At 45.8% G+C, this 23,384-nt stretch overlaps 1 protein-coding gene across 1 annotated transcript in view; it reads right to left on the bottom strand.

Annotated features, from left to right (window-relative positions):
- The window catches only part of LOC125944327 (sodium/iodide cotransporter-like), a 51,333-nt gene extending 28,470 nt beyond the window's left edge, over window positions 1-22,863 (bottom strand). Inside the window, exons 1-5 of the mRNA XM_049664700.1 lie at window positions 22,753-22,863; window positions 19,245-19,505; window positions 17,524-17,589; window positions 8,431-8,482; window positions 3,108-3,175 (exon numbers count right to left, since the gene is read on the bottom strand). Coding sequence (XP_049520657.1) covers window positions 3,108-3,175; window positions 8,431-8,482; window positions 17,524-17,589; window positions 19,245-19,505; window positions 22,753-22,863 — 558 coding nt within the window. The remainder of the gene's footprint in view (window positions 1-3,107; window positions 3,176-8,430; window positions 8,483-17,523; window positions 17,590-19,244; window positions 19,506-22,752) is intronic.
- Between the last annotated feature and the right edge of the window lie 521 nt (window positions 22,864-23,384).

The following is a 23,384-nucleotide window of genomic DNA, read 5'->3' as shown; positions in this document are numbered from 1 at the left end:
TCGTCGTTGCGGTGCCCATGACAGTTGTCGTTGCATAGCGCGTCACTGCGTCGACTGACACTTGAGGACAGCTGGCGTGTTGCTTGTGACGACCACGTCTTACGCCGTCACCATCATGCCGTACTCGGTCGCGACGTGGAAGCAGGGGAAACAGCAGGCCAGCATGGCACCAGGGAACTGCTGTAACTGGCCAGTAACGCCTGATCTGTAACGCCTCGGATGCTAGAACGTCGGCTAGGTCGACAGACAGGTAGCTCAAGCGCCGCGGTTCCCAGCAGGAAGCACTGCACCAGGCCGCTATGACAGCAGGCCGGTGGTGCACAGGAGAGCAGAGTCACGAGCGGGATCTAAGACCAGGTCCTCAATGTAGCAGGACACTCGGTCACCGGTGGGGCTCGTAGGCAGGCAGGTAGCTCAGGCATCCCGGTCCCCGGCACGAAGCACTGCACCTGGCCGCTATAACAGCAGGCGGCTGGTGTACAGGAGAGCGCAGCCACGAGCGGCATCTCACCCAGGTCCGCAGGTAGCAGGACACCGGTCCCCAGTACCCGAGCCTTGAACCGCCGTTCTACGAGCCGCTGTTCGAGACTTCCACTCGCTCTTTCTCTCGCTCTGCACGCTCCGCTTCCTTGACAATGGTGCATGGTCTTCTTTTTCCATTATCATCATCACTAATTTTCCTCTTGTTGCTGCCGCGACACAATCATCACTCCAAGCTGCTATTTCCGGCACTTTGTCATGTCACGGTAAAATTCCACATCATCACAATAGCATTGTGTTCATACCTGTTGTGTGTCCCTGTTGAGTAACTCAGCGACTCGTTTTTTAAGCACTGTTATTTTTATACTCCAAGTTTTATATACTTTTTAGTCTAGGATCCTCGGTTGTTTTTGCTTTCATGTTTTCTGTTCTGGCTCAGTTGGAAGTAATCGCCAGTCCTATGTAGTCATCTCGTCCTTGTTTCTTTCGCGCTTCCAACTTCCTTATCAATTATGAATCAACTCGCCCAAGAAAATGTTTTACTAAGCGTACGTTTACCAAAAACGAAAATCAAAAAGAAAAAAATCTGTATAGGGATGTGTGCGATACAGAATTGCGGGTGCCTTGATAATTTTACTGATCCCTTTACAGTGGTAGCCAAGGCCAGAATGTATTAAATAGGCTAAAGAGTATGCAAATTTCACCGGGGGTAAAATTTCTGTTTACGTTCACACAAAAACAATTTCACTGAAGACAGCGAAAAATGGTTCTTCTGTGCCACGAGGACCACGTTCTTTAATCTGTAAACAACTTGAGCCAATAAATCAAGTTTTCTTGCATTGTTAGGAAGGGGCATATATTTTATGGACAGTTTACAAAAATGGGTAAAAAAGATGTCTCGCTAGATACCCATGGCAGCAGGTATCTAGCAATCGAAAATAAAGATAGGTTTCCTCTTGATCTAGCAATGCTCGTTAGCCTTCACGGCCAATGGCGCTCAAGAATCGCTGGTCTATTGCTGTCACCGAGATGCACCATTGCGAATGTACTGTGCGAATGTACGTCCGAAAAAGTATAAACGGTTATCTGGATGTGAACGATGATATGTGATGTTTAGTGGCGCAAGGGCCATGTCTGACCAAAGAGCGGTATGCAAGTGATTATGAATATTTAATAGAACCGTGAAGTGGAAAGGATTGAACACGGCTGTATATGGGCCTAAAAGTAAGTCGCTGTACAGTGCGTAAAACATGAATGTATTAAAATTGTGGCTATGGCTTTAAAGTGTCCAGTGAGACGTAAAACATGTTTTGCAATCATGATTTTCTAAAATTTCTAAGTGCCAGTGGCACTGCTACCTCATCAGGAACGTTGTGTGCAAGGCTTTGGAGGCACGTGCCATACAAATGCATCTGGAGGTGAAGAAGAGCACAAGTTCCCTCGGCAATGGTTGTCGAGGTTAGAACTCTTGACAACACTACGAGAATTTGTACATGGTTACAATCGTGCTAGTTGGAATGTGTTCTGTATGTCTTTTCAAGTAGCTTTCGGAAACTGTGTGTTGATAATGACTGAACTTGCAGACAAGACAATAAGAAAAAAAAAGCATTCGCGCCTAAGTGGTAAAGCATCGGGCTGCTTTGCTTAAGAAACCCGTGTGAGGTGGTTTCGATTCGATAACCGCGAATTTCTTGCGACTAGCTAACCGTTTCCTTGGGCCGATGCCGATTATAGCATAGTCTAAGACACCGGTAAGAAACGCACGGTGATGTGGTACCAGCGTGCGCTGGTACCCCCAGTTGTACCGTACGAGTAATACAGAGGTTGCATACAGGACAGAGCCATGATTTCCTCTTCCCTGCAGAGAGCTCGGCTCAGCGCCAGTAGCACAGTGGTAAGGGAAGCATTGTCGCATTCTTCCTCGTGAAAGCTGGCCTTTTCAGAGACTGGTCCTCTGGTTGAAGCGCGCAAAGGCGGCCGCAGTCGCGGTACGGGGTAACGAACTGATCCTTGAAGAAGCAAAACTCGATGCGGCGGTCCGCTCCCGCGTACAGGTAAGGCACGGTGGTAAGGAGAGCGAGACGCATAACATGTAGTGCGTCATAGTGCCACAAATAACCACCTGCCAGAGCATGCTAAATGAAATCTTGAATAGAAACCGGGGCTGGTTCTTCAAAAATGTGTTTTTTTTTCTTAATTGAACACCGGCGTAAAGAGGCTAGACAGACGCAAATTGATTAAAGTAGGCTAATAATCCTATTGCATAAAAATTGTAGCTAGGATGTTGTTGCACAGAGACAGTAAACAGCACAAAAAACACACACATGGGGATGAAACGCAACCAGTAAATCTTGTCGCACATGTGTGTATATTCGCATTCCTGTCAACAAATATCATGAGCTGGATGTTTATGCTTGTCCCGTCTGATTGCTTTTCATCCCCGTGTTCTTTTCGTGCTATTTACTGTCAGCATAAATTACTAACTAGCCCAGGTAACCACCTTGTCTTGTTGCATATATATTTATAGAACGTACTTCTTTAATCAAGGTCGTGAATATTAAATCGAATAGCCGTGAAGATAATATGTGACACCATTGTGTGTTTGGTAAATATCCATGTGCTCTTACCAAGGCGGTGTACGTTGTTCCTGCTAAGCCGATGGCAATATCCGTGTAGATCAGGGGGAGAGAAAGCACTGGAAATGCAAAAAAAGCAATAGTGCATGAAGCGCATATTGGTATAGTTATGTTGAGCGCATTTCAGTAAATATTTCAGATTTTTTAATATAATGCAGAGCTCGAAGGCGTGTTCTGGTGAATGGAAGTGTTCGGTGTGCATTGATAGCCAAAGTGTACAAACAAGAAAATTTTATTGGTTTTTATTTTTTATATCGAAATCAACGAATCAAAACTAAATGGCCAACGGTCCTAGTGAGGGAAGAGCACCACAATGCAGAAGTTGTAATTTAGGATAAACGAAATTTAAAGAAAACGCGGTGTGCAATCTCCCAAAGGAAATTTTACATGTCAACTTACAGTAACTGGTGGTGTTGATTAGCATATCGTATTTAAATTATTTAGCATTTTCAATGCATAACACTATTCTTAATGAATAAATGGCTTCATACCCTATATACGAATGCATATACATATCAGATCTCTCAACGATTGTCCCCGCGAGGAACAGAATGGAAGTGTTTATGCGAATGGCACCTAATTTCTATTGCGGTAGTTTGTCTCTACCAGTCCTAAGCATTTTTCATGTTCCCTATTTGTATCTATAAACTTACCCATTCGAACAATTATTTTATGCCCCAACTGTTTATGTCTAATAAGTGAATCACTTACTTGTCAAACAGACGAGAACAAAGAAACGACGGTCACACACTAACTTTGTGTGCTGTATCAAGTTTTCTTGGTCAAGTTGTGAAATACACACACATACACTCGAGGGAACAGTTCCAGCGTAACCAAAACTAAAGCACTGTCCTGTCTGTTATAAATAGAAGTAACGTCATTTTTGCTGTCAAAGGCGCGAAATTTATATAGGTGGACGGCCTGCCTTTGTAGCAGTATTTTCATACCTTCGCAATTCGACGCGATGGCCATTTCTAGCTTTTTGCACGGAATGCGATGTAGCAACACGGGCAGTCCTGCCGCTGTCGCAATCACACCCACACGAAGAACATCGTTTCTTCGCGGCCCAAGAAGGCTTTGGGGGGAAAGTGCTGGCCGCAGTATTGGACGACAAGTCGGTCGGTCAGCGCAGCCGAACGAATCCAGCCAAGTGAAGAATTATTGTAGTAGAAATTGCAAAAATTGCTGCGCGACTGGCCGCTCCAGGTATTTTGCGTGTATTCGCGGGCTTCATTCACGCTCTATAAAACACTCTTATGTAGCCCGTATTGAGCACCAGAAAGCTGTATCGGGAGTTATTCATGTTGCTCTACAATTTCCGCATTGACGCTTTTCAATAATATTGGAGAAGTTGATAAATAAGACTAATTAAGAGCAATACGAGAGCAAGGTGAGAGCAGGAGCCAACGTTTGGACAAGTCGACTTGTCGAAACCATCGACAACTTTGGATCGATAGCATTCCAGAACGAGACAGGAATTGCGGTCAGTGGTCTTTTGTAATTACTGACATTTTACCTTAAATAAACCTTTGTATCTTGGGAAGAGAGCCAGTACATTAAAAAAAAGTGGAATTTGCATAGGTTCGTGCCTTGCGCCTGTCCTCACTGATATTTACCTCGCAAAGAAAGACCGCTCTATGCAGACTTAATTGTCTTGATATCTCCTCAATTGCTAAAGTCTGCAGATATGTAGATGCTTTTTTAGTTGTTATCGAATGTCTAGAGGAGGTTTTTGAGCAGGCTGCAGGTAAAGTGATAGATGTACGCAGGCAAAACCTGCACCCGTTAGAGCTGACACATGAGCTACCTGAAAATAACTGACGTTTTTGGACGTCAATTGGCTGTGCTTGTCCAGTAGACACTTGTGCTGGTCCTTCGAACCAAGGGGCGGGAAACCGCTTCTCTCTTTCAAGTCAGCAGATTTGAAATTAGTCAAAAGAGTAATCGTTAATGTGTGCCTCGTCAATGCCCTCAGACGGTCATCTCCGCATTCAATGCAACTAAGTTTTGATGCGCAGGTTGACCGCTTGTTATTTGCCGGGTACATGAAGGCTTTAATATCCGCTGTCGCGGAAAAGCTTTTTAAGCAAATCAAGCGGGATGAAAACAATCGAGCAACACATCCGCCAGTGGAAAAGAAAAAAACTTGCAGTACTTCCGTATATACATGATGTGTCCTACAAACTGAAGACGGTAGGGCGACGCACTGGTGTGGCGGTGGTTTTTTCCGCTCCGGAAAAACTATCGAAACTTTGCAAGTTTGGTTCGCAAACCAGGCGTGGTCGTTGTACTGTGAAACACAGGAATGGTTTAGTGTCGTGCACCACTGGCGTGGTGTATATGATTACTTTCTCCTGTGGAAAAAAAAAGTACGTGGGACAGACCGGCAGGTGCATAAATGATCGTCTCAGGGAGCACCATAACAATGTGTACAACACGGTACAAGGATATCTGGGCATTCGTTGCCGTGGCCACGGGTGTAAGCCCTACTTTGACAAAAGCGAAGTGCTGACTAGACATAATTCATAGCTGACACGTGAAATCATTGAGGCAGATTTCATAAGGAAATTTGATAAGCTCGTGCGTCTGTTCACCTTCGATTGCACTTTCATCTCGGGAAATCGCATATCTAAACAACATTTGAATGAAAAACAGCCAGTGTGCATTGTCAGCACGTGGGTATCATTATTATCATTGGAAATGATTCTCCGGTGTTTTGCTTAGTATTCACATGTGGGGCGCATGGTAGTGCCATATATATTTATTCCTTCATGTGCTCATGAATAAACTGTTGCAAGTCAGCGCTGTGTGCGTGTCGCTCTCTCGTGTCCCTGTCTGTTTTGCGCTGTGTTTTTTTTCCAGTGAATCACCAACACGCCCAATCTTCCACGCTAAATCGTGTCGTTTTAGGGTCCTCGTGTCATGAAAGAGGGCTGGACGACGGAGAGGGGGGGGGGTGTATCTGTTCCGCTGGAGGTCGGCCCCCCTCCAGCCCCCTTCCACGAAAAGAGCAACCTACACTGAAGGCTGTTTCACATGGAGCGATTGGGGCGGAAAAAAATCGTTCTGCCGCGCACGTCGCATATCGATTTTCGCTAAGGGCTTTCACATGCGTCTGCGACAGCGCAATTTCCGTCGCAGCGACACCGAAGGTCACCCCCTGCTCACGAAGCATCGAAGCCAGCTTCGCTAAATAAAAACAACGTGGAAACTAGCCATGTAATAAAATTTTCGTATTATTTTTTGAAAATAGAATGAGTACACTATTTTTTATTGTTTAAACGCGTTGAGACTTAACGGTCGCTTAGTCTGCAACCGCGGCGAGTGAAACGGTGCACAACACCGCAAGTATGAGCGTGCGGCTAGTGCGGCGTCGGTGGGGTGGTTTCGTTTAGTACCCCGTTGTTGCGGAAATATATTGAAGCCACAACTCTTCTACTGGAGGAGTATATGCTTCTGCAGAAGAAGCGACCATTCAGTGTCCAAGCACCTGGCCCAATTTGTAGCGATAAAGAGGTTCACGACGGTGACGATCAAGTGGTTAGGTGCCGTATGTTGAAGGCGGCGTCTTCTCCTGACCTGGATAGCGTGCAGCTTCTCATTTTAAACGAATTGTGTGAGCTCGAGAAAACAAAAATTGTTCATGAAGCTCCTGAGCCACTGGGGCTGGTGGGTACGCTCTGTTAAACCATCATTGAAACTGGTGCGCGACATTGCTCCGCTGAGCTCCCAACACGCGGCAAAACAGGAAAGCGCCTATTTTGACGGCGCTTGCTGTTACGTTACGTTGCTCCGCCCACATCGGGCCGATCGCTGCGACTCAGCGACGGAAATACAAACATGTTGGAATCCCGTCGCGGAGAGCTATCCCGCGACGTCGCGGCGGTCGCTGAGCGACATAATTCGCTGTGTCACTGTGTGAAAATCGCGCCATGTGAAACGGCCTTGACACGTCAACCGGCTAACACAACGCGCTGTCTCAAATTGCTCCACCGACTACACGGTGTAAAATATATAAAATATATACTCTTTAGGTGAGGACACTCGCCAGACTCGATCGACCAGATAAAGTAGCAAAGGCGCGCGCCGATCGACCCGGTGACGGCAGCGGATACCTATCGGCAGTACGACGCAACTTCAACACAGAAAGCGTTTTATTGGTTTAATCTCCTGTTGTTATAGCAACCGGCGGTTCTCGGGAAATCTGAAATGCTTGAGTGACGCACGAAAGTAGGTCACCGGGGAGAGGGCATGCGCGCGTTCCTTGTCGGCGCACGCTCTCGCCTGTGTTCTTACTGAAGTTGCGTCGTTCCGCCGATAGGTATCCGCTGCCGTCACCGCCCCAATAGACACGCGCCCTTGCTACTTTATCTGGTCGATCGTGTCTAGCAAGCAAGCCGAGAAGTGTCCCCACCTAAAGAGTATATATCTTACACCGTGACCGACTATCAGTAGCGCATTATCTTTCTTTTCAGTTCTACACCCTCGCCGCTAACACATCCTCACTCGTTATCTCGCCCACACACCTTAGCATCTCTCCCCTTTAGAAGAACCGCACCTATATATACTGTACCAAGCAAAGCATATGTCGCCTTGAAAAAGACAAGTTCACTTCTCGACCATTTTTTTAAACCTCCTTGTTCTCGACACGTTGGCTCCTGCTCTCACCTTGGTCTCGTGTTGCTCATCGTCTCGAATTTTGATCTCCCGCATTCGCGCGTTTTCACTGTAAGACTAATTATCGAATTCGGTGGAATGCAACAAATAATCTGGGTATTTCCATGTGACGGCAAACAACATTACCTTGCTTCTGTCTAGCTATGTGGTATTTGAATATTTTTAAATCTTGGTGTATGATAGTTCGTACGTGCTGTACATATATATGCATCTAAAATTTCAGAAAAAAAAAGGAAACTAGGCGTATCACGTTTTTTACAGCATATAGTGTTTGTCCAGTGGACGCCTTTCTTATAGTGACAATTGTTAAAGCCACTTGCCTTCTCTCCTAAGTTCACGTGCTACTTAACGCCATCGGACAAAAAGAAAGGATGTTTCGCATCCGCCCACCAGGGCTCTGATTGGTGCTGGCTAACACTCCCAGGGCTAGATGTAGTAAATACAAGTTCATGAACGGATTGATATACATCGTCGTAGCGCAAATGGTAGTGAAACGCACGCGTATGCGGATGTTGTGTATTCGGTGCAATGTCTTAGCTAGTAAACCTGATGCAATTTTTCTAAGAGTATAGTATAGGATACTTCTTATCCCATTGCTTTTTAATCTCAAACGAAAAGTTTACTAGTACATACATACTTGTCGAGATTGCAATGGCAGCGCTGTAGATTCCGATGGCGCCAAGAGTTTGCTGATGCAGGTTACATGCAAAAACAGGAGGCACATATGAAACGAATACATTCAAGGACAATTGGACCTAAATTTACAGATAACCTAAATCTAATGATTGCAACCTGATCCGTTGAAAGGAAAGTTAGAGATTCAAATATTATTGTAAACAAAACCTACATGGTCAATATATTCATTATGAATGTCATCCCAGGGTTACGATTAAAGGTTATAAAAACGGGAGGTCTCACGGAATGAAATATATGTAAAGAAAATAACTTTCAGTAAAAATCAGCTTTACACACCTTATTTAACTGTTGTTAGTGAGTTACTATCACTGTGACGGTCGTGTCGTTTGTTATCTACACTATCCTGGCGGCCAATGGCGATCTCATGTGGCACGCAATGTGGATGCATAAGAGGAATAACCAATGCGGAGGGTACATGATGTGTCATTGTATATAGATACGTGCCTATATACCAGCCAATTTCACAACGGCTCCAAGAGATTGTGTCTCACTGGCCAGCTGCATTTGATGAAAATTTGCACGGTATAAATTTAGCCGGTGCTTTTTCTAACTATCACCAGAGAGAGAGAGAGAGAATAAACATCTTTAATATGTAAATGCAGCTTTGGAGAGGCGTCCTCATTCCAATGATGGAGGTGGATAGTTAGAGAGCTCAAGGCATTCTAACGATCACCACAACGTGCCAGTTCCTAATTATTTCTGAGTCTGAAGACTAAGGGTGGTTTCGTAACTACGTGCGGGGCACATGTGAGGCTATGTCACATCATTTAATGTCTTAGACATTTGATGCGGCTGGTCAATTTGCTCTCATGAGCAAGATCCTTGGTGAATGCTGTTGCTCAAGGCCTGAATAGGCCTTGAGCAATGCACTTGAATCGAATAGATTTTTCTTGGCTTCAACTTTTGCTAAGATATATTCTCGGTTGAACCGATGGGATATGCGATAAAAACGCAGGAGGTGGACAGTGGGGCTAGTTTCAGTATTGGCAATAACGCGTCGGCATAACACGGGTAGCTGAAGGAAAATTCTTTAACTTTTGCATGTGTGGCTGTATCTTTTCAACCCACATAGCAATAAAGTAAATTGTTACAAATATGTGAACAAATAAAATTTGTTTTTGGCTATTTTCTTTTTTAGCGTGCTACATCTTTATTTAGTGGCTTCACTTGTTGCACCAACGGGCGGCGCCTTCGCTCTTCCATTCCGTTCGTCTGCTCCTGCCGCTCTCCGCTCCTCTGCACACGTACTCGCCTTCGCCTTCTGCTGTGCGCTGCAACATTTTGTTTCTGTATCGGTCAGTGGCTGCAGCGATGTACTAAAAACAGAAGAAAGGCCACAAAATGTTCCGCGTGGCTACGTCGTTGATAAGCACGGGAAGAGACAGCAGGAGGAGGAATAAACTTTTATTGTGGAACCAGCACTTTAAGATGGCCGGGCCTAGGCCTCCCATGAGGGGACGTCGAGGGCTTGCCTCGCCGCCGCCTCACGGGCGTGCTGGGTCGCCCAGGTTTGGTCGTCGAGGGCGGAGATCCGCAGAGCCTCACGCAACCTCGACGAGAGGGTCGTGGTGTTAATTTGTGTGTACTGTGCTGGGCACTCCCACAGCATATGAAGCGTAGCCGGGTAAGTGCCACAGCACCGGCAGTTGGGGGTATTGTGAACTCCAGGGAATATAAGGTGGAGGCGGATGGGTGACGGGTACGTGTTTGTTTGTAGCAGACGCAGGGTGGTAGCCTGCGCACGGCTGAACTTGGGGTGAGGTGGGGGGAATGTACGGCGACTAAGGTGAAATGCCTTAACGAGATCGTTATAAGTAGTCAGATTGTCCCTGGTGTCCAACTCGTCTCCAGTGTCTCCGGCGCGGCTGACTAGGCCTCGCGCAATGGAGTGGGTGACCTCGTTGAGGTTGGGGAGGTGTGGGTGGACAGTGCCCGCGTGGGCCGGGATCCATGTCAGGGAGATCATGCTTTCTTTAGAGTGTGGTGCCTGGCGGAGGTAATGAAGAGCTTGAGGAGAAATACGGCCTTTGCTGAAGTTAGTGAGGGCTGAGCGAGAGTCACACACGATGGTGTGACAGGTGGGATCTAGAGTGGCCAGGGCGATGGCCATTTCTTCAGCCGTTTCGGCACTGGGGGTAGTGACGCTGGAGGCGTGGTGTAGGAGTCCATCGCGTGTGGCGACGGCCACAAATCGTGTGCCATGGGAATATTGGGCTGCATCAACAAATGTAACGCCAGGTACATGAGCAAAGGCTTTTATGATAGCTCCGGCCCGAGCTTGGCGCCGGGCCCTGTTATATTTAGGGTGCATATTTCTAAGAATAGGGTCTGTGTGGATCCAGCTACGGATGTCAGTCGGGATCGATTGTTTTGGGGCCCTGTTGCTGATGGTAAGTAAAGCCAAGCGTAGATAGAATAAGGCGTCCCGTTTCAGTAAGGGTGAGCCTTTCAAGCTGAGAGCGTTGTTGTGCATCAATGAGTTCGGCAAGGTTGTTGTGCACTCCTAGTTGGTTGAAGAGTTCAATACTGGCGTAATGCGGGAGGCCAAGTGCTTGCTTGTAGACCCCTCGTATGAGGGTATCGAGCTTGTTTTGCTCAGCCAGGTACCAGTTGAGGTACGCAGCAACGTAAGTGATGTGGCATATGAGAAAGGACTGCTCGAGGCGGAGGAGACTTTCTTTTTGAGTCCCCCTCGTCGATTGGAGATGCGTTTAAGAAGGCGTAGGGTAGGGTGGGAAGAGACAGCAGGGTCACTTTTTTCCGCTTCCGAAGTTGAAAAGCAAGCGCGCATTTTATGCAGTTGTTATGTAGCGAATAGCCGCTAACTTTACCATAACGGCTGTAAGACGAAGGGAAGGGTATTCCGTACGCGGTATATTTATCTTTGGTGTGTAAGTACATTGAAGTTACCTATCGACAGCAGCTTCTGAGACGACTGAGTGCTAGCTGACCCGCTGACGGAACTTGCGTTTCCGTATATCTCGGCAATTGATGTTTACTTTATGGAATAAGCTGATAACTTTGGGGAAGATCCTTGAATGCTCTCTGCATGGACGGAGTCAGGTTAGAGACTTGCCTGTTCTTGGTTAGACATTGCAAGTCATCTAGAGCTTCACAAGCTGCGGAAACCAATTGAAGGAGCGCTGCGCCAATGCAGAAAGCACTGCAAGCGTTGTTTTCTTCGCGTGTTTGCTACGTCCCCTGGTGCATTTTACGTTGCGCAGCGAAATGTGTCGCGAAAAAGAAAGAAAGAAAGTGCCTTTTCTCTTCTTCTTTATCCAATGTTCATCTGCGATATACCATGTTCGTGGTTGTTAACTGAGAATTAAGCAGACGAGCAGATTTTGTTCAGAAGGACCGAATTTACCTTCGGGTCAAGTCGCGCTGGCGCACATAGCGTACGAAGGTGCTTACGTCGGCGCTGAGCGAGCCACGCGCTCCGGTGATCCCGTAAAGTGGGGAAAGCAAGTTCTTCTATAGTAGTAAATGCACATAGACCGTTGACCACTGGCTTACAACTTTTGGAAGATCATCTTCCAGTAAGAGGCATTCTGCAGAACTAGGAAGACAAGGAGTATACAAAAAGGTTGAGCAAATTAATCCGTCAGTGCCTTATTGACAAGTGAATAAGAAATACCGTGATCAATATAATTTAGCTGTAAGAAACTCACCAGTGTTTTCAGACAGCTGTTGAGAAAGCAGCATTACCAATCCTGTCACTTCAATTATTAGCAGCTAAAACAAGAATTTGTATTGTTAATTTTTTTGCGATATGTTTAGCATAAATCCTACAACAAAATATAGTAAGAGTTGGCGTGCATGAATTGAAAGCACTGTTTTGTGGAAAGAGTGCAGAAATTGGTTCCTGCAATTGCGTTGTGTGCAAGCATAAAACTTGTATTACTTCCAGTTTTTTCCAGACCACAGCTTCAGCACGGACAACTCCACCTCGTCTGTGTTTGGGTATGCGAAATGTACTGCCTTCAGTCTTTCAACCGGTCTCGCTTAATGATATATTTTAGCATGAGTAATCACAGATAACTGCTGCGACAAACGATTTGCGTTGGTAAGATTGCCTCATGCGAAATAAAAAAGTGACTTTTGCTATTCAGAAATTGTAAGAAGCTTTATTTATATGCGCCTATAGAATGTGCAGTTTGTACTTGTACTGTAGATGCGAGATACTCAGGTCTGCAATATTCTGGTGTGTATTGTATCTCTTGCTGTAAAAAAGTTGCTAATAAGATTGAAAAATAACGTACATTTCACCGTCTGTTATTCTCCTGCCAAAACACAGTAGCCACGCGCTATGGCATGCTAGCTCACGTATCATAACGGAATAGCGTAAAATTTTAGCAAACACAGATGTGCTGCTGGCATTTATTCAATACATGAACCACACACGGAAAAGTAAATTGTCATCACAAAAAAGGAAGCTGAAAATGACAGCCGTTATAATAATGCAGACTGCAGCAGCCAAACGGAACTCGTGCTAGTTTCCTCTTGCGTCTGCCGAGAAAATCGCACACTCGTCGAGCGCATTGCAGATAAGCGCGATCGCTGTCTCCTCCTCGCGTATCAGCAAAACCGTTGCCATAACAGCAGGCTTCATTTTTTTCTCAGAACCATGACCTTCCAAGCACCAGGGGAGAAACTGGCGCTCGTGATGCAATTCGCGTTTACCTGGGGGGCACGCCAGCTGACATAGACGTGCTTGAAGCTCTGTCAATGTTTTGCCGCTGAGAGGTGTCGTTATGGACGAGCAGATGCATCGGGTATGACGGGTGCGGATATCGCCTATCAGTTTTTCTGGCGGCCTCTTCATGCTTTCAGTCTACGTGTGGTGTCGATCTTTCTTTGGAAGCAAGTTCGAGGGCACTTATGTCAATGCGCATAGATACCTTAGTCAAATCTCACGCGCTTCTTTGCACCAGGAAAAATTAAAGACACAGCACCTATTACCAGCAAAAGAAATAATTTGGAGATTCCTCAATAGGCTTTGCAACTTTTGATTTGAAGATTTTACATTTAAATCAATGCTTTAAAAGATGAATAATTAGGGATTGTGACTTGTCTGAGCTCATAATAAAAATACTTTCATTGGATAAAGAAGAGAGCGAACAATACTAAGTTATACCCGATTAATACCCCTGAAACACATGAAAATGTAAATCCCTTTGCAGCTAACCCTTTTGTTACTCCGAAGGACCTTTTGCAGGAAGGAGTTGCGCCGCTGACACACGGCATCGCCCTAACTTCTTTAGGTGGTTCCTCAAATGTACGCGGAAAAAAGCGTAAAAGCGTGTTTTGTTAAAGTAGCAAGAGAGAAAACATTTACAAAAAGCTGCACACGTAGATTACATTTAGTGATTGTAGAACCTAAAAACATTTTTTCGCATTTTTGATCTTAATGCGCATCTTCGGAATTCAACATGGCGGCGCTAGTGACGTGGTGCGTGCGTTTGAGAGTATAACTAGAGTAAATCTTCACTGTTCGACAAATCGCAATACCACTAAAATTTAAACATTTTCCAAGGTAAAAAAATATTTACGAGGCGCCGTAGTTATGTAACATGTTTCTTCTACTGATTAGTTGTGCACACTGCATGCGAGAGTACACCTTTCCGCTCGAAAAGTAGATGACCGATCTTCTTTCCCGCAAGGGAACTTTGCCGGGATTGAGATACTCCTTTGTCGTGCGTCACTGCGCTTGAACGCCTTTCCGGTAGGTATCCCCTTACCTAAATGACTTTAGAGTGCCCGTGTGTCAGGGGTATTAGACCGGCATATTTAGTGACACTTTCGAGCGAGTGCACATCGCATTTAGTGTCACAAGGGTAGGTCAAGTGACCCTTGCTCTGAATAGCACTTGCCTGCGTGTGTATTCTACAAACTCACTTCGCTGTGAGGAAGTGCATATGTACCCTGGATAGAAAAGTTTGAACTATAAATATAATAAATGCGCACACTATCTCCCTAAACATAGACCATGCTTTTCGGAATTTCAGATGTTATGAGCGTTTTTACGACATCAGTGAAGCCAAAATGCGCTTCAAATGCTCATATTCAGCGGATTCCGCCTATCTGGTTCCGCGTTTTGGGTACGATCCGTGCTTCTATTCGACTCAAAGCAAATCTATGTGCTAACGAGATTATGATACTTCTATGTTTTATTGCAAAACTTGCTCTAAATAAGCATTTCCCTTTGTAATAAAAAAGTAACCGTTGGTAAAACTTAAAATTGCTCAGAATAATATCAAGCTCTACCATTACAAATCCGCATTGTCATCGATCTCTAATGATACTTTGTTTTGCCCTCTAGCACCACGCCGCCAAAGCGCAACTTTGGCGGCGTGGTGCTAGAGGGCAAATGCGCTCGGTCGAAGTGCCTCTAAATTTGCCCACCTGACTTGGCTGTAAGTTGTATTCTCGTAACTCCCACATGGATGTTTTAATGTATGGCGACTTAAATTGATACATCCTGTATATACACTTAAATTTTACCACATGATCTGTGGATCTAGTACGCACGTTGTCCAGTAACGTTTTAATCTTTGGGTAAGTCGATAGAGTAAACCGAGGTACTCTGAAGATGACCATGCAATGACCGAGAAATTAACAAGTAAAAATGTTTTTTAAAAGCTGCCCTTTCTTGCCGGATAATATATATATACTGTGAAGATTGAAGTGTACTGCGCCTCGGGTGCGCGCAAGGCAGGCGCTGGGGGAAAGAACGATGAGGCAGAGCACAGCACAGTCGGCCCACTGAACGGGTGTTGTCTCTGTTCTCTCCTTTAGAAATGGCGCAGTTGACAACGAACCTGCCTTGAGGCGTTGCAGGCTTAGGTGTGTCCTCGCGGTTCTTCGGCGTGCCGGGTACCTCCTGCCCAGGAACGCCGTCACGCTTCTTCGGTTAAGAAGCCGGCCACCCCACCACCGTCCCAAGCACCCTCCAAACTATCCGGGGACGGCGTCCAAGCCTCCTAGGCGGTTGTAGGGCAGGACTCTATCAGTTATCTCGTCCGAGCCATTGCCAAGCTGACATAACAGTTCGATGTCCTGACAAACGCCGTGGCATCCGTTAGCGGTTGCGCTATTGCACCTTACACTCCTTGCCCCTTACCCCTCCCTCTTGGACCCGTCCTGCATGCGAACACCGTCCATGCTTCCCTTGGCGAGAATATCATCCGAGGCACTACTTCGACACCCCCCCCCCCCTAGCCACCAAGGTATGCCGTCGTTGCCTCCTTGATGGTAGAACCGGCTGCCACGACTACCACAACGACCACACTGTCATGGACACCGACCGTTGTTCGGGTGCCTGGCGGAGATGAGGCGCTGAGATTTCCAGCAGCCAACTTTCATACAATTACCGCAGTTTCGCGGCTTTCAAGATGAAGTCATTTTTTGGATTCACGCTATCAATGCCTAGGGTGATCGTCATGCTTGGCCAGACCTAAAAAAGATGGCTGGATGCAGCACGACGACTTTGCGCTGCCACCAAGGCTTGGGACAACTACGAAGGCATCAATTAGGGGTGCTGCCTTGAATGGAGTGCAGCTCTAAATGCTTCTTTTGGGCCAGCTTCCTTATGCCTGCGCGGGCACTACATCCCTTAGCATCTTCTGCGGCACGTCGTCGTTGAAGATCGCTGCCGAGAACCAACGGTTGAGCAACCAGGGCAGCCAGTCGAGCCCTCAGCCGCCATCAGATCAGTCGCAGGTCTCCCATTTGATCTCCACATCGGTGCCCTCCGCGATTGATAGCGTAACCCGCAGCAAAGCTTCCAAGACAGTGGATGAAGCTGCATCAGCAGCAGTGTCGGCAGCAGAAGCGTGCGGCGACGACGCGGATGATGTGCAGTACTGTGACCCCATTGACACGGGCCCAGCCGCCGTGGCTCTGCGGCTGCTGAGGGCCGAAGAGCAGCGCAACAAGCGCCGCACTCCGGCACACGCCACCCCTGCTGCAGCGGGGGTGGGGGGTGCTATCCGTCTACGTGATGGCCGGCCAGCGGCGATCACGAATACACGCAAAGTGCCTCGAGCGGCCAGCCGCGCGGCAATTCTACGTGTATTCGCGGGCTTCTTTCACGCTCAGAAAAAAACACATTTATGCAGCATGTATTGAGCAACAGAAAGCTGTATTGGGAGTTTTTCATGTTGCTCTACAACTTTCTTATTGACACTTTGATAATTAGGACAGTACTTCTCGAGTTATATAATTAATTACAATTACCTAATTAAATTTCAGTAACAAAAAATTAATGGCGGCTACTCCACTGTACTGGAACAATGCGCACTAGGTTTGCTTCGCGTAACGCCGTTCCTCTTTTTTTTTAAATCGTGCTGCATTATAGCTGGGACACCCCGTATATAAATATATTGCTGTACGGACATTCACTTAGTTCGCGGGGACCAAGGGACGTTACTCCCAACTGTTTATTGAATAGTAACTATTCATTACCAGCAAGCTGCCTTCACTGATGCTTTAATCGTCATCAGCGGTGGCCTGTGGATATTCACATTAACTGCTGCGGCTAGCACATTCTATTCGGCGTAGTGGCCCTGGGACCATTTTCACAACAAATTTTGCGCTGTAATTGTGAAGTCCTGTCATATTTGGTCCTGGAGGAGGCTGACTGTGGTAATAACGAAAAGAGCACTGATGCGCCAAGGACGGTACCACACAGCACACAGGCTTACAAGGACAGGCACCAGGAAACGATGATTCCGAACACAACATTGGCGAAGACGGCAAGAAAAGTATGAGTTGTGCTACTTGACATGTTTGCGAATTACAGCGCAGCCTAGAGAGCATGTAATCACCTACGGAAGAAAGCTCGAGTTTAGCAAGAGTGCGAAAGGAATCATGCTCTTGAGTGATTCTATTGAGCATTTCTCTGACGTTTTCCAGTACTGTGCATATCCAAACACATTCGTAATTGTGAGTGCGATCATGCCGCGCATGCGGAAGGTTCTTCCTGCATAAAGTGTCTTCCGGAAGCCGAAAAAATGATATGAAGCTTCCTTACACTGAGTACGAAGTAGATGATACAAGCAGTGATGCCGACCTTGTTGTCGAAGCGCATTCGTAGATACTGGAAATAAATCACATTGTAAACATTAGGATATATACGCGACAAATAAATCCTCATTTTTGATATTTTGGATTACCAGCATATTACTTATTTTGTGTTAGACAGCAATGAGACACTTTGTTCAGCCAATGCTGGACTGCGAGGTCGTAAACCATCAGTCAAAAAAAAAAAAAGCCGGCAGATGCCACGCCCTGTGGGAATCGAAGTTATGCGAAGCAGTGTGCGGGTAGCCTACAAAGTTAACAAAACCACCATGAGAGCACCAAGACGATAGATAGAGAGATAAACTTTAATTCAAAAATAGTTTTGTCTTGCCCCAATAGGGCATCGCTAATGGTTGGGGCCCCTAGTCCAGGGCTCAGCTGGGTCTTGCCATCTTCTCTGGCCTCTGGACCAGCTTGAGCTGGTCGTCGAGGGCCGAGCTGGACAGCAGTGCCTCCCATTGCTCCCTCGTGGTGTTCGTGTCATGGTGTTCTATGTTGTGTAGCGTGCACTCCCACGTAATGTGGTATAGGGTTGGTGTGGCCCCACACCACGGGCATTCGTCCCTGTAGGCTGTGGGGTGCAGGCGATGTAATATGTGTAGGTTCGTGTAAGTGCCTGTCTGGAGCCTACGCCAGGCAGCGGCATCCTCCGTCTTTAGTATTCGATGGGGTGGGGGATATCGCAAGCGACTCCCTCTGTGGTAGTTCAGGATTGCTGAATACTCAGGGTCAACTGGGTCAGGGTCACCAAGAGGTACGCGGCTCTTTCATGACCTACATGACATGCATGTCATGACATTCATGTCATGAGTCCTCAGGAGTCCCTCAAGCTACACCTAAGAAACCCTAAGGCGGAAGCCTTAGTCATGGTCACGACTATGGCTTCTACAATCATCCTTTAGTGTATACTTCGCTCAGTACCCACGTCAGTGCCCATTTTAGTGGCGCTTGAGTGCTAATCTTTTTTTGCTGATTCATTGTCATTTTTATTGAGTCATGCTCATGACTGATTTCGGCCATCATCCTTTAGTGTTTTTTTTTTCGCTTAGTGCGCACGTACGAACCCATTCCAGTGGTCTTTGAGCGTTAATCTTTTATCGCTGAGTGATGGTCACTTTTGCTCAGTCATGGTCATGGTCATGACTATGACTTCTACCATCATCCTTTAGTGTTTCCTTCACTTAGTCTATCATCACATGCGTGACATGACACGCATGTCACTTAGTCCATCATGATAGGCGTGACATGACACGCATGTCATGACACTCATGCCATGACATATCATTTCTTCATATACTCTTTTCATATTATGGCAGTTTTGGTACCACCAAGTTAACGAAACGACCATGAGAGCACAAAGACGTACGTGGCTAGATAGATGATATATAGATGGATAGGTAGATACTGTCAAAGTAGCAAATGATTCGCATTTAAAATAAATTGAAGATACAAATAATAATTATTGATTGTTCTCTATCCGCATAATAACGACAAAAAAGAGTGCGAAATGACACCACTTGAAAACAGCAGTAATAACTAACATTTTTGTGCATTTTTGAGATATATGCAATCCATTTACCGCCACTAGTGCATTTGGCTGCCATATCAGTGTCTTATCCTTGAAATTTCGGCTTCTCGTATATTCTACCAGAGGGTGTACAGAGACGTTACCTGAAATATGGTCGAAACCCGCAGGCTGTAGAGTAGCGGGACCACAGTCACCGCCGCGAGAGTGGCGCTAATAGGGACCCAAGCCACTGTCCAGAGAAGGTGTAAGCCGTAAGCGTAGTAGTGTCCCACGATAGCCACCACGTTCATGCCGTTCACTGCTGAAGCCATAATGGACACGGCCAGTGCTGTAGGGGGAAGGCTGCGACCTCCTAAGAATGCCTCCAGCTCCGCCGCCACTAGGCCGCTCTCGCCGGATGCCACCTGTCGTCGACACATATGACAGCCGATTTTACGGAAAAAGCATACGAGCGCAGAGAAATGCAAGTACACAGTACAAGACACGCAGAAGCACAGCAGTATCTGTGGTTTAATAGTGGCGCGTCGCTATGAATTATTATTTTTGTGGATATGAATATTCCATTAGTCGTTAGAGCAACGAAATCCGAGATCCGAATGCAAGCACATATTGAACAAGTACTGCGCGTGGGAACGAAGATGTAAACAAGACAATCGAGACAGTGTGAACGCGATTAAAACGCGTTCACACTGCGTTCTTCCTATAAGGCGTAGCGTGTTATCTACTGTTGTTTGTAGTGCTTGCAAGGTACGCTGATTTGCTCGGTTGCTTTGAAGGTGAAGACCTAGCACCCTTATCCTGTCTACCTGGGGTATGGAGTGCCCTTCCACTGTGAGGTCGATATTCGGGGGCGATGTCCTGAAGCGTCTCGTGTTTTCAGAACGCCGGCTGAAAAGCTACAGCGGAACCCTGATCGCAACGAATCAAGGCGGGCCCGCGTACTCATACGTTAGTTCAGACACAGTAACAAAGTTGCGTGTGTGGCGCACGCTGCAGACCAACGCCAGAAGCACGCAGACGTGGCGCTGTAGGAACAGGAGGGCGTGGCTAAGCGACCACGTCGATGAAAACCTGCAATTCAAAAGCGCGAAGTGGACACACACATCGTGCCGCCGTACGGGAATGCGAGGTTAACACAATGCGGAAACGCCGACAAGACCGTGTAGTTCTAACCGACTCTACTCACAGTCATCAAGTTTTCTCTGTTCATGTGTCTACACTTGTTATGCCACACGTGTTTAAATGGCCATGTAAAGTTTACAGCAAATCATACTTCCACTACAGGCTACGAGCCTTATATACTTCGTGTAATATTCTGACATGTTGCTCTCGTATTCACAGCTTCGCGCTTCTGGCAAAACTGATTTCTTATCAAGAAGTTGGGAACCTAAATGAAAAGTCCGCTTCTTACATTTCCTAAATCTTCTTTTAAATGTAACAATCCTCAGGAAATTATCGTAGTTGCAGCCGAGAAAAACGGTCTGAAATATGGTCAAATAAGGGTAAATAATAATAATATAAACGGTCAAGCAAGACTGGTAAATTGTTTACTCAAAAGTTTATTTTCGGTAATTTCACGGTAATCGGTGAAATATTAGAGGAGATAATAACGGTCAAACTTCCATTTGGTTAAGGAATCGCGCCTAATTACAATCGCCAGTACATTGGTGTGAGGTCACAAGTTTTAAAGCATTACTTCCTAAGTTGGCCACTGTAACCCAGTAAATTTGTTTTGGAATACAATGTAGTCAATCATAGCTGATAAACTAAAATTAGGCCTGAGCAGACATGGTCAAATTCCTTGATGTCATTTCAATGTGGCCTTTAGTGTTTGCGCCTATTCTGCCTTACTAGGCTTCCTTAAGCCTGTATTTGGTACTGAAGGGTAATTTACTGATTTAGCTCAAAGAATATTCCTTTCGAGCGTCAAGGTAAGAACGGATTTGCAACTACAAAGTGTCCGCCGGCATTAAAGGTCGACATTTGCAGAACTGAACCTGCGTAATCGTTTCACGTTTTGTCGCATACACCCACTCTGAATCGAATGCTAGATGAAAACTACTACTTGGGCGCTTTAGCGCATTGTCTACATAAGGCGTTCTCCCAGCGAACAGAACATATCATAAAGAACAGCGACTCCTTTTTATATGTCCAATATTATCAACATTTGAGTGACATATTTGGGCAAAATATAGAGCGTAGCCCAACCGCATCGCGTTGACACTACTCACCTGCCGCTTTGAAATTTTACGTCACTCCATCCAATTCTCTGCACGTTTCGACGGCAAGTTCCTTTCAATTCTGGCAAATTATATTTCTCTAGCAGATCACTATTGCATTTTGTGCTCATTATTACACTAGCTTCGCTATACTCATCCCATTTTTATGACACGAAGGAATGAATGAATAAAAACGGCGTGCGATTACATGCTTATTGTTATGTTCCTGTTTGCCGCGAGATCTAGCGGTGTCACCATCTGGCGGACATTTGCTAAATTAGCTCAACCTTGACTGAATCTTTCTTTTCTTCTGTGTACATTTTTTTAACTTTTTTCCCTTTCACTCGTGGCGTTAAAGGCGGTGCCTCAACATCGAAACCAAGTGGCCAAACAAGAAGCTCTTTTAAATAACTTTAACTTCTTCGCATCGCTATCGTGTACGTAACCATAAGAAAACACATTTTCTCTGACATGCGATGATATTATGGCAGCTACAGCAAAATTGATAGGGTTTGAAGTAACAGCGAATATGATAGCGTGTGACATCCGCATTGGCACGTGCCTTGTTTACAGAAATTATGTCTTTGATTTTACGAAAAAAAAAATGTTACGCGCGTAAGTGGTGAAGTTGACCACACTTAAATAGTTAGTTACATTTCCAGCTAGACTTTTTCGTCAGTGCCACATCAGCAGTAAATGCGTCTTTATTTTAGTTATGCAACATCAGTGCACCAAAGAGTAGGTAAAATGCAAGCGGAACACGATCAAAAAGCACGAAGGAAGTGTCGAAAGAAACTCCGTGTCTGCGTGTATGTCCATTGTTAAATGGTAGCTTGTGCTTCCCTCGCGTGGAGAAAAAACATTCTGCTCATTTAGAGCTAGAATGTGGAACTGGAGGGCAATAAATTATCAATTCACCACCGTCAGAGCATTTTCTTAGCCGCATGCTTTCGTCGGCTCAAGTCACCAGCCGCGAATCATCGAAGTCCACATTTCAATGCGCGCCGCCAACCGCATACATACACTAAAGTGGCGATAGTACTGCCACCTACATTTCGACCTCGCAGCGAGCATCCTGATCTTCAGAATATCATTTTTTCCAGAATTGCAATGTATATTAAGTTCAATTAAAAGCTGCAAGGTATGATAAAAACATACAGGCAAGAATCTTTCACCACTCCGCACGCCAAATGTACTTTGGTTTGAAATTTCTTTGCAAACCTAAAAAGAAAATGAGTTCGAACCCATTTAAACTCCACTGCCCAAAATTTGCCTCACTTTTGCAGGAAGCAATGAAATATACCGCTGCAGCCTGTGCACCGTTCAGATATCTCAAACAAAACATGTAGTCTGGTAACACGAAGGACTGTATATGCGTCACCAGCATTAAAAAAAACGCATCGGCATTCAGTAAATTTAATATTCCACTTACCTCTTTCCGTCGACGAGCAAATGAGAAGTAAAGGCCCACGAGATAACCAAGAGCAGTCAACACGCCGAAAACCGCGCACTCCGTTGCATCCAGCCTGGTCACGCTTGACATGTTGCCTTCGATAGTTCCCGCCCTGTCTCGCTCTTTGAAATTATTTTTCGGAGAATCACTCACATGCGGCTTTTGATTAATTAGGGATAGCGTTATGTTGTTTTCTTTAGATGGGTTAACGTTCTTACAAAACTTCGATGACCTCCACGCGACTGTGCGGCTAATTTTATGCTTGCGGCAATGCAAGATTCTAAGCGATATGGCTTGGCTGGCGTAGACACTGCAAAATACCAAACAAACAAATAGGAAAACTCCGTCAATGTTTACTTGGGGGTTTCACCTAAGCGAGCGAATAGTTTGCTGAAAACACTTGCGACAATACCCTCTCCGGCTAAGCCCGCCTTCTTCAAGTCAAAACTTTGTTTCAACCGAGAGGTGAATTTGGTGTTGCAGGACTGTGCGCGCAATGAAAATTACAGGACAGCGGACGACGGCTTCTTGTCCTTCCCACGAGGTGTGAGTTTCACACAAGGAAATAATTTTGCAATCTTTAACGCTGACCATAGAATTTGTAGCCAGTG

Source organism: Dermacentor silvarum, chromosome 3 (assembly GCF_013339745.2).
Source record: "Dermacentor silvarum isolate Dsil-2018 chromosome 3, BIME_Dsil_1.4, whole genome shotgun sequence".
NCBI lineage: Eukaryota > Metazoa > Arthropoda > Arachnida > Ixodida > Ixodidae > Dermacentor > Dermacentor silvarum.
This window is presented reverse-complemented; position numbering and strand designations above follow the sequence as displayed.